The sequence below is a fragment of the Engystomops pustulosus genome, chromosome 4, assembly GCF_040894005.1.
Source record: "Engystomops pustulosus chromosome 4, aEngPut4.maternal, whole genome shotgun sequence".
Classification (NCBI taxonomy): Eukaryota; Metazoa; Chordata; class Amphibia; order Anura; family Leptodactylidae; genus Engystomops; species Engystomops pustulosus.
In genome coordinates, this window is record NC_092414.1 from 143,412,675 (window position 1) to 143,424,904 (window position 12,230).

Consider the following 12,230-nt stretch of genomic DNA (forward strand, 5'->3'; position numbering starts at 1 on the left):
TGAAGGCACAACAGTTAAAGGGGGTGGTCCTATAACTCTGTAGGTGGCTTTCACCTTAAGTATATACTTGAGTATAAGCCAATTTTTCAGCACAAAAAAATGTGCTGAAAAACCCTAACTCGGCTTATACTCGAGTCAAGAAAAACCACAAAAAGTTTACTAACCTTCAGACGACTCCCCCTCCACCAGGCAGGTCCTCTTCCATACATTGCGGCCCTGACATCTGCTCCGTGTCCTGGTGTGTCGCAGACATCGTGATGTCAGCCGCACGCCGACATTCTAATAATGTACACTACAGCGGGCTGGCAGGCTGTACACTACAGCGGGCTGGCAGGCTGTACACTACAGCGGGCTGGCAGGCTGTACACTACAGCGGGCTGGCAGGCTGTACACTACAGCGGGCTGGCAGGCTGTACACTACAGCGGGCTGGCAGGCTGTACACTACAGCGGGCTGGCAGGCTGTACACTACAGCGGGCTGGCAGGCTGTACACTACAGCGGGCTGGCAGGCTGTACACTACAGCGGGCTGGCAGGCTGTACACTACAGCGGTCTGGCAGGCTGTACACTACAGCGGTCTGGCAGGCTGTACACTACAGCGGTCTGGCAGGCTGTACACTACAGCGGTCTGGCAGGCTGTACACTACAGCGGTCTGGCAGGCTGTACACTACAGGGGTCTGGCAGGCTGTACACTACAGGGGGCTGGCAGGCTGTACACTACAGGGGGCTGGCAGGCTGTACACTACAGGGGGCTGGCAGGCTGTACACTACAGGGGGCTGGCAGGCTGTACACTACAGGGGGCTGGCAGGCTGTGCACTACAGGGGGCTGGCAGGCTGTGCACTACAGGGGGCTGGCAGGCTGTGCACTACAGGGGGCTGGCAGGCTGTACACTACAGGGGGCTGGCAGGCTGTACACTGCAGGGGGCTGGCAGGCTGTACACTGCAGGGGGCTGGCAGGCTGTATACTGCAGGGGGCTGGCTATATACTACAGGGGGCTGGCTATATACTACCGGGGGCTGGCTATATACTACCGGGGGCTGGGTGGCTATATAGTACAGGGACTGGCTGGCTATATACTGGGGGGGCTGTGACCAATACATTTCCCACCCTCGGCTTATACTCGTGTCAATAGGTTTTACCAGTTTTTTTGTGTTTAAATTAGGGGTCTCGGCTTATACTCGGTTCGGCTTATACCCGAGTATATATGGTAATATATTTTTTTCTGAGGAGTTTCTGAATTCTGTTATTGGGGTGTTCACTTTATTGCCAAGGTGTTAAACAAAAGGCATTGTGTTATCTGCCTTATAATTGAGGTATACTCCCCTATAGGAAATGTATCCAGGAGAGAACGTCTGTATTATATTGAAGTGGCTACTGGTGTGTAATACATAGCTGAAGTTACCTAGACTGCCACCAATATTAACAACGAGACTCCCTGCAGATGATACTGAGCCTATGTCAAGTGGTGTCAATACAACATAAAGCATACAGTGTAACAATGGTAATCTTACGAGTCTTAGTTGGGTTTGAGTTGATGATCTCTTTTTCCATTTTCAGTCTATTTAATAAAGAATTTTTAAGGGAGCTCGGCTTTAGTTCCGGTGACTCAGAATCAGATACAATTGTGTTTGTGCTTGCATCCTTATCCAAAGATCCAAAAGTTTCCAATTCTGTCACATCAATTGAAAAATCCATTTCCTCTTCCTCATGTGGTGGCAAACTGCTATCTGCATTTTGCTTGTCAACCTGCAGGGTAAGGAAAGAAAATGAATGGACAGTGCAGAAATCTAACATGATGAAAGCTCTTCATGATAAATTAGTTATCTACAAAACTATGGCATCCGGAAGTTACCCAGACAATAACATAAAGGAAGCTATAAAACATGGTATCATACAATCAATTATAACCGATCTTAAAAGACTCTTGTATTATGCAGAGAACTCAGGGGAAAGCAAATTGTATATGATCCAAAAATATAAAATCAATAACCTAGAAACATTTTGTGAGTCATCTTATAAAATCTACTGTGGTATCCAGGTAGGTAAATTTGGTCATCATACATTATGACTTCCATTATGCACAACTACGGTGCACCCTGAGCGAGCTGTGCGGCTGGGCCACAAATTATAGAGTAGGTCCTATTCCTGCACAGATTCGCATTGCAGCCGCTTAGCTCATTTGAAGGTGGAAGGGGCTGAGAAGTGCTCATTCTCTTCCATCCCACCAAATACCAACAGGCTGCAAAGTTCCCCCATTTTGCGGCCCGTTTTAAGCAGGCAGACGTGTGCACTTACCCTAAGAACGTCTCCTTCACTGTAATGGAAGGCCTTGCATCTTAGAACTAGCCTGCAGTCTAGTACATTATGTCAATCACAATGGGGGTTATGGAGATGTGGAGAGCTTGACTTCAGTGCTGAGCTCTCGCCTCCTTGACTTTATACAACTAGCTTATATCTCATGTCATAAGTATATTTTCTGGATGCCATCAGCCTGGGCCAAGAAAACATGATTGGAAAAATGTTAATCTACTCAACAACAATTTCTGCCGATAGGATCCCTTTTAACGTTTTTATTATGACCTGTCTGGCCCAGAAAGTAGCCAATCACTGGTAAGCAGGATTACAACAGGGAAATCAGTACACAGATGAGTAAGCCACCTTCCTGCTGGTTCACGTGCTGAACTCCTTCCACTTTAAACTGTACACAAGAGTGCCATTATATGTTTATGCAATAATATATTCTGAAGCACATCTGAAGCATAATATAAACCAATCCTAAAAAGGTATTTATCATGGTAGGGTATATAATGGAAAAAAACAAACAAAAGAGAACATTGGGGCAGACGTATAAATGTGTCAGACTAATGCAGAGTAGGACTAGATGATTCTCTGCTGCGCTAGATTAATCCCAGTCTCTGATGCTGGATGATTAATCTGGTGCCGAATAAGATTGGACATTGTACCTCCTATTAGTTGGTCTAGTTTGCTGCACCACAATATTGAATTTTCTGGCACCCTTTTACAAAGTACAACCCCCTTTTTGTAGGAGTCGGAAAATGGACTAAAACCTTTAGTAAATGTGGCGAACGACACTTCAGGTGCAAATTTCTGGGGTAGGCAGATTGATACATCTCCCCCAATGTGTATTTACGTTGTGTACGCTTAGTAATTTCAAAGGAGAGAAGAAAGTAGCTTGTCCGTTTCGTAGTTTAGATGAATGCAACAAAGAGAACGTCAATGGGTGAAAAAGAGGTTAAAGGAGAGTCGCACCAGTCCCAAATTTTAAGGAATTCTTTGGGAGGGGCTCTGCACTTATATATATGGTAAAATATTATTAACAAGTTTCTTCCATTGAGAAACGGAAGGATGTCTACAGTATCTCCTATCAATGTGATCAGAATAGCTTTTCTAGCAAGCATTTGCCTCAAATATATACGCTCATAGTGAGACCACTGTTCCTCATCCAATATGCCAAAGAGACAAATCAGTGGAAAAAATGGAATTGGCCTGCTTAGGATTGTGGACAGTAGTAAGCTCACCATAGACCAGAAAGAGGCAATATAGAGGCATGCCCAGAGCATATGCCAAAAGTCTGCAGGTGCATGATGGCATTAGAGGCATGGCCATTCTGCCCATTTCATGAAACATCATAGGGGTCAGATAACTTTGGTGTATAATGTATTATTGACTTGGCTTGTAATTGACAGATGGAGACAAACTGGGGTGACTCGAGGAATTCTGATAAAGCGGCGTGACCGAGATCAGGAATATGAGATTTCCCAGTCCGCTGCATCCAGACTGAAGCTATTAGCTTTGGTATCTATTAATTAGTCAATTGTGGAGATGATGCCACCCAGACTCTGAGCCCTGACCACAACTACAAGAGGAAACAACGAAACATGAGGAGTTGAGGGCTCAGTGCCCTATGGATGCGGTCAATTTCAATTGAGTGTTCTTTGGTGTCAGCAAGGATAGAGGAAAAGAATCTTGTGCCCATTTTACAAGTTGGATGGGTTCTACTTCTTTACTCAAGCCCCTGATGCGGATATTGTTATGTCATCAATGTGTGTCAGAATGTCCGAAATTTGGGTGAAATGGGCTTGAAGTATCTGGTGATGGTCTGTTTCAGAGTATGTTCTTGAGATTCCTCCACCTCCAATAGTCCCACCTGGTCTATATCTTGTCATAGGGCAGTGGTGGCAAACCTATGGCACTGGTGCCAGAGGCGGCACTTGGAGCCCTCTCTGTGGGCACCCAGGCCATCACCCCAGCATGAAGTTCACCCAACAGGACTCAAAGAATCTTCCTACAGAATCTTCCTACAATGAATTTGCCCTCCTTCTTTCAACTGCATTGGTGTCTCTAGGAGGCTGAACTATTGGAAGTTGTCAAAGAACAAGGAGAAATAAATTACTGCTTAAATTGCTGTGCTGGCACTTTGCAATATAGGGTGGCTTTTGGTTGAAGTTTGGGCACTCAGGCTCTAAAAGGTTCGCCATCACTGTCATAGGGTATCCGTGTCTCGATTATGCACGGCTTCAAGTTTAGCTAATAAAGTAAATGAAGTGATGGGAACTCATCATCCCCCTCATGTACCAGGGACATTGTCTGAGGTACCTCTGTGGGTGATTGCTGCTCCTCCGTGCTGCCTCCGTAGTCCTTCTGAGTCTGTAATCAGCGCTGGCTGCTTGGGAGGGGTCCACTGAAGGAGAGTGGAACTCTGTCCCGTCTGGGTGCACGTGGCGCCAGGCACCTCTTGTTCCGGCGCCATCATGGCCGCATCCGCGGCTTGTATAACGGTTTGCAGGGGATCCAGGAATTGGGCTATGGAGCCTCGGACCACTTCCCGGGCTTTCTGGGACCCATAGTAACCTGCTGGGAGGGATGTGCTGCCAGTGGGGTAAGTTTTGTAGGTGTGGGTGTCAGAGCTCTCCTTCAGTGCTGCTTCACGAGGTCATGGTCAACCTCCTAAGGAAGAATTTTAAATTTACCAGAGCCACTCTGTGTTGTAGATTTTACAGGCTGTTAAAAATGCAGGAGCATGTCCCCCTTCCACTGTGTGCTGATTACAGATTAGATAAAGCAGATTACAGAGAAGGGCTTTAAAGTGACACAGGCTGTAAAGGTACAGCATAAAGGGGCTCTTTTGACAACCCCAAGGAGCCCTTCAGGTACATTAGCATAAATAAAAATTGATAAATTATGAAGGAAAGAAGCCATGCATAACAAATATAAGAAGATTACCACAGTCATGGTGCATAAGTGCTGTTGCACAATAGCAACAATGATCATTCAGACAGGGAGGGCTTGATAATAGCTTAGTGCTGTTAACCCCTAGGCGCACCAGGACGTTATAGTACGTCCCCGGGGCTAGATGCTTAGCGCACGGGGACGTTCTATAACGTCCTGCTTCTGGCACCGGCTCACGAACGGAGCCGGTACCAGAAGCAGCGGCTGTCAGCTGTCTAGTACAGCTGACAGCCTGCGCTAACACCCGCGATCGGAGCCGGCTCCGATCGCAGGTGTTAACCCCTTACACGCCGCGGTCAAACATGACCGCGGCGTGTAAGGGTGTTTGCGCTGTGGATCGGATCCCCCGTGCCGCTTACCGGGGGATCCGATCCACTTCTGGGTAGCTCCGAAGACTGGCATGTGCCCCGGAGCTGCCCGGTCTCCATGGCAGCCAGACCCCTTCCGGGTCTGACTGTAAACTGTCTGAGCATGCGCAAGCTTGCTCAGACAGTTTACACTGCTCTACAATAAAATAGTATTGTAGAGCAGTGTATTGAACTTAAACCAGAGATCAGAGCATCACTGGTTTAAGTTCAAGTATGTATAAGTAAAAATATGCAAAAACACTTAACACTACACATTATAATAAATAAAAAATAAATACATAAAAATATAAGCCCCTAAAATGTCACTTTCCCATAAAAACACTTAATAAAGCATAAAAAACATAAAAACAAAAAAACCCCCCGCATATTTGGTATTGCCGCGTCCGTAACAATCTGTATAATAAAACAGAATCGTTACTGGACCCGCACGGTACACGCCGTAGAAAAAAAACGCAAAAACGTTCCGAAAAAAGATAATTTTTAATTAATACCCTATAAAAAATGCTCTAAAAAGTAATTTAAAAAATGTTATGCACTCCAAAATAAGCCCACTAAAAAGAACAACTCTTCTCGCAAAAAATAAGCCCCTAACCAGATTTGTCAGACAAAAAATAAAAAAGTTATGCATATGAAAATATGGTGATGCTAAAATGAACAAGATTTTCTCCAAATTGGTTTTTATTCAGTACAATTGAATAAAATACACAAAATCCCCACATATTTGGTATCCCTGCATCCGTAACAATCTGTATAATAAAACAGAATCGTTATTAGATCCGCAAAGTTAACCCCGTAAAAAACAAAACAAAAAAAAGCTCCAGAAAAAAGATCATTTTCAATTAATACCCTATAAAAATGCTCTAAAAGGGATTTAAAAAATGTTATGCACTCTAAAATAAGACCACTAAAAAGAACAATCCTTTTCGCAAAAAATAAGCCCTTAAACAGATTTGTGAGGCGAAAAATAAAAAAGTTATGCATATGAAAGACGGTGATGCTAAAAGTAACAACATTTTTGCCAAATTACTTTTTATGCACTAAAAATGGGAAAAAAATAAAAAAATCTATATAAATGAGGTCTTTTTGTAATCGTGGCGACCCATAGAATAAAAATAATATACTATTTTTATGGTATGGTAAACAGCCAAAAAAAAAACCCATAAAAATCTTCCTGAAAAGTGATGATTTTCATTTCCTCCACCAACAAAGAGTTAATAAAATCTCACCAATTAGCCTATAGATTCCCCCAAATTACGTACCAGAAAAGTGCATCTCATGTGGCAAAAGAAATAAGCCGCTATAGGTCCACATTAAAAAAAGAAAAAAATTATAGCCTGTACAATGTGACATAGCAAATCTGATCTGGATGGCGCCTCCTTCCCTTCTATGCCCGGCCGTGCGCCCATACAGCAGGTTACCAGCACATATGGGGTATCCGTGTACTCGGGAAAAATTGGGTAACAAACTTTGTGGAGCCTTTATTCATTTAATCCATTGTAAATGTTTAATTTTCCACCCAAAATGAGTGTATTGTGAAAAAATATTACAATTTGCAGACTGCACCTCCATTTTGTTTTAACCCCTATAAAACACGTAAAGCGTTAACAAACTTCTTAAAAGTGGTTTTTCATACGTTGAGGGGTGTAGTTTCCATAATGGGGTAATTTATGAGTCTCGCTATTATTTAGGCCTCTCAGTGTCAATTAGAAGTTGAGCAGGTCCATCTAAATACAGGTTTTGGTGATTTTACAAAAAATTTGAAAAATGATACCTAAATTCTGAGCCTCATAACATTCTAGTAAAATATGTGGAATCTTAAAAAACCATGCCAACATAAAGCAGACATTTGGGAAATGTAAGTTATGAATTTATTTGGGAGCTATGACTATCTGCATCAAAAGTAGAGAATTTAGAACGTTGAAAATAAAGAATTTTTCCAAATTTTTGCCAAATTTAGTTTTTTTTCATAACTAAACACAAAAGATATCATCCAAATTTTTAAACTAATTTGAAGTACAATGTGTCACGAGAAAACAATCTCAAAATCCCCTGGATATCTCATAGCGTTCCAAAACTATAACCACTTATAGTGACACAGGTCAGATTTGAAGAATGGGGCCGCGTCCTTAAGGCCAAAATAGGCTGTGTCCCCTAGGGGTTAATAGAACCTGAACCAATCATGTCCCAATGTTAGCACATAGTCCAGAATTCCTTTATTCCAAAATATGTCCCCCTCTACTTTGCGAGCAATCCTCCTTCCTGTCTGACAAGAACAGATTATTATATGTTTTCCCTTACACAGCCAATCCCTTTGTCTCAAAAAGGCCACAGCAGACACCCACAACTTCCAGCCTAACTGTGGCTATTTCATGCAGATTGTGTATCAGAGGCTGAATAGACACATTTATCCCAAAAAGCCAAACATATCCAGAACTCACAGAGGCAGATGTTTCCTATACAGGACTGGGCAATGGTAAATAATAGGAAGATAAATGGGGAAGCGATAGTTGTGGCTAAACCGTAAAACATATGGCTTTCCAATATTCATAAACTACAACTGTATCAAGATCATACAAACACTCAACAAACACTCTTTTTCATATAATATCAAAGGAGACAACCTACAGTTTTTAGTTCTTTAGCCTCTGTGTTGATGGGAAGCTTCTCTCTAAAACCATAGGAAATGTGAACCCTCTCTTGTAATACTTAGGAGCTACATACACACACACACACACAATAATAATTTATTTTTTTTTTTGGGGGGGGAGGGTCTATCAAACGGTGGCCCATTGTACACAAGTGCCTGATGTTAACCCTGCCCGTTACATAGGGGGGGGGGGGGGTGAGGTTCATGGTCCCTTTGGAGAGCCGGCCTCAAGTTTAAAAAAAAAAAAAAATTAAGAAATTCCTCTGTACACTTATTCTGAAGTAAAAATACAAAGCAGGGACAAATACAATATTTAAAGTAAAGAGTAAGTACTTACCAGCATCTCAATGGGAAGTATGAGCCTGCTTTTGGTTGATAAAATGGTCAATGTCCGGTTCCAATTAATTATTTCCTATGCCGCCCCTCCACCATTATTTCCTATGCTGCCCCCCTACCATTATTTATTTCCTATGCCGCCCCCACCATTAATTTTTTCCTATGCTGTCCCTCATAATTATTTCCTATGCTGCCCCCCCACCATTATTTATTTCCTATGCTGCCCCTCCATTATTAATTATTTTATATATTAGGGTCCCCGGCCGCCACAATCTTTTTATTGCTCTTTAAAAAAAAAAAAAAATCCTATATTCACCCATGGCTCCCGCGTCTTCTTTCTTCTAGTTGCTGATGGACAGGAAGAGGTGCACAGCCGCATGATGACGTCATTACGCGGCCGCGCATCCAGGTTCAAAGAGCAACCTGCGCCGGGGTTGTCTTCTGGCCACATCGCTCTACCTGTAGTAACAGTGGAAATGGGCGCTCGAGCAATCGCATCGAGCACTATACAGTGACGGCAGAAGCTTCCTGTCCAGACGGATGGAGGCCCCTGCCTGACAAGAGCTGGATGCGACGGGGGGCGGATAAAAAAGGTACGTGGGCCACATGTGGCCCACGGTCCGTAGTTTGGGGACCCCTGCTTTGGGCAGACTACAACCTGAGATGCATTTAAATATTTGCCTACAATCTGACAATGGGGGAAGTGTCCTCTCAGCCCTCACACTGTTCCTGAGATGCCTAGAAATATTATAGGCAATCTTTATATCATCTCTCAGATGGAGTAGTGCGAGTGCTGAGAGAAGACTGTCCCAAATGTCAGAAGAGGGGGAATATTTACTGTCTAAGAAGAGCTTCTAGACAACAAAGAGGAGACTGAAAAACTCATGTACGTCACCTGCAATCTTCCAAACTTCATATCTTAAAGTAATGATGGCCACTTGTTTTTCTTTACTTAGCTGCTTTTTCTAGCCATAATACAAAACCCATTTATAAGGCAAGAAATCCCACTTATTAAACCTGACAGGGCACCTGTGATGTGAAAACCTTTTCTGGTGACTACTTCTTGAAGCTCATCAAGAGAATGCCAAGAGTGTGCAAAGCAGTAATCAAAGCAAAAGGTGCCTACTTTGAAAATCCGAGAATATAAGACATATTTTCAGTTGTTGCACACTTTTTTGTTCAAAATATACAGTCATGGCCAAAAGTTTTAAGAATTATAGAAATGTTAATTTTTACAAAGTCTACTGCATCAGGTTTTATAATGGCACTTTGCACATACTCCAGAATGTTATAAAGAGTGATCATCTTAACAGCAATTGCAAAGTCAATATTTGCCTAGAAAAGGAACTCTTTCCCCCAAAATTTCAAATTCATTGCAGGGCTGCCTTAAATGGAGCAGCTAACATTGTTCCAGTAATTGCTCCATTAACACAGGTGTGGGTGTTGATAAGGACAGGGCTGGAGATCAAACTATCCTGAGTAAGTAAGAATCACACCACTGGACACTTTAAAAGTAGGCTTGTGCTTGGCATCATTGTTTCTCTTCTGTTAACCATGGTCATCATTGCACTGCACAAAACTGGCCTAACAGGGAAGAGTATCACAGCTAGAAAGATTGCACCTCAGTCAACAATCTATCGCATCATCAAGGAATTCAAGGAGAGTGGTTCCATTGTTGACAAAAAGGCTCCAGGGCGCCCAAGAAGGACTAGCAAGCGTCAGGACCGTCTCTTAAAAGTGTTTCAGCTTTGGGATCGGGCTACCAGCAGTGCAGAGCTTGCTCAGGAATGGCAGCAGGTAGGTGTGAGTGCATCTGCATGCACTGTGAGGCGGAGACTCTTGGAGCAAGGCCTGGTGTCAAGGAGGGCAGCAAAGAAGCCACTTCTCGCCAGAAAAAACATCAGGGACAGACTGCTATTATGCAAAAGGTATAGGGAGTGGACTGCTGAGGACTGGGGTAAAGTCATTTTCTCTGATGAATCCCCTTTCCGATTGTTTGGAACATCTGGAAAACAGCTTGTTCGGAGAAGGCAAGGTGAGTGATACCACCAGTCTTGTCTCATGCCAACTGTAAAGCATCCTGCAACCATTCATGTGTGGGGTTGCTTCGAAGCCAAGGGAATCGTCTCTCTCACAGTCTTGCCTAAAAACACATCCATGGATAGAGAATGGTACCAGAATGTCCTCCAAGAGAAACTTCTCCCAACAGTCCAAGAGAAGTTTGGTGATCAACAATGCCTTTTTCAGCATGATGGAGCGCCTAGCCATAAAGCAAAGGTGATAACTAAATGGCTCAGGGAACAAAACATAGAGATTTTGGGTCCATGGCCAGGAAACTCCTCAGATCTTAATCCCATTGCGAACTTGGGGGTCACTCATCAGGAGAGAAGTGGACAAACAAAAACCAACAAATTGTGACAAAATGCAAGCATTGATTGTACAAGAATGGACTGCTCAGGATTTGGTCCAGAAGTTGATTGAGAGCTGCCAGGGAGAATTGACTTGCTGCAGTAACTCATTCTACTGTCAATAAAAGCTTTTGTTACTCATAATATGATTGCACTTGTATTTCTGTATGTGATAAAAAAAAAAAAAAGACAAACCACATAAAAACCAGAGGGCAACAGATCATGTTAAAATTTAATATTTGTGTCATTCTCAAAACCTTTGGCCATGACTGTAATTCCACATGTGTTAATTCATAGTTCTGATGCCTTCAGTGTGAATCTACAATTTTTATAGTTTTTATACAGAAAACTCTTTGAATGAGAAGGTGTGTCCAAACTTTTGGTCTGTACTGTAAATTGATTTTATGAAGTCAGGGCGGCGGAGAATATAACTCAGAAGTCAAGCCTTCCTTGCCTTAGAACGCCTCCTTTACTTTAACTGATGGTCCTGCATCCAGGGACAACATTGATTCGATCTCCTGAAGTCAGGCACATGATGTCCGTCACATGGGAGAAGGTGTTTAGAGGCAGGGAGAGCTTGACTTTAGTGTTGAACTTTCGCCTCCTTGACTTTATACATCCAATTTACATTTCACTTTCAAGTTGATATTTTTGAATGAAGTCACCACACCAGGCCATGAAAGAAACATGATCTAGAAGCTGTTCAACTGCTTGACAACATACTGGCAGTGGTTTATTAGGCCAATTTCTGATGACAGGTTCCTTTTAATAACTGATTCCAGTGCAGAATTTTTCTACGGTAGCCCCTCAGGCTCATTAGGATACTTATAAAAGTTGATTTCAGAAGGTCCGTGGATAACAAATTATTCCTGGCACAAAAACTATATTTGTTGCTGCACAATCACTATACATGTTTAACAATCTGGGCTCTAAACCATGTCCATACAATCCATACTAGTTTATGCAAAAGAAAAATATACTCACAGAGGAAGATGCATGGTCTTTGTCAAGAAGCATACTTTTCAAAGGGATCATGGCATTTTTCACCATAAATTTGCCCAAAACAACATCATGAAACATTAGATTTTTTTCTCTTGTGCTCAGCTCTTTTTTGGGAAGAGGGGAATCCATATACACTACTTTACACGGTTGACCATCTGTTTTGAAAGACAGTAGAGTAGATACATTAAGGTTTAGTGTAGGCTAATCTGATGTAAA

At 42.7% G+C, this 12,230-nt stretch overlaps 1 protein-coding gene across 1 annotated transcript in view; it reads right to left on the bottom strand.

The window, feature by feature from the left end:
• Positions 1-12,230, bottom strand: part of ICE2 (interactor of little elongation complex ELL subunit 2) — a 61,285-nt gene that overhangs the window by 34,071 nt on the left and 14,984 nt on the right. Inside the window, exons 8-9 of the mRNA XM_072147880.1 lie at positions 11,997-12,169; positions 1,515-1,749 (exon numbers count right to left, since the gene is read on the bottom strand). Of these exons, the coding sequence (XP_072003981.1) occupies positions 1,515-1,749; positions 11,997-12,169 (408 nt within the window). The remainder of the gene's footprint in view (positions 1-1,514; positions 1,750-11,996; positions 12,170-12,230) is intronic.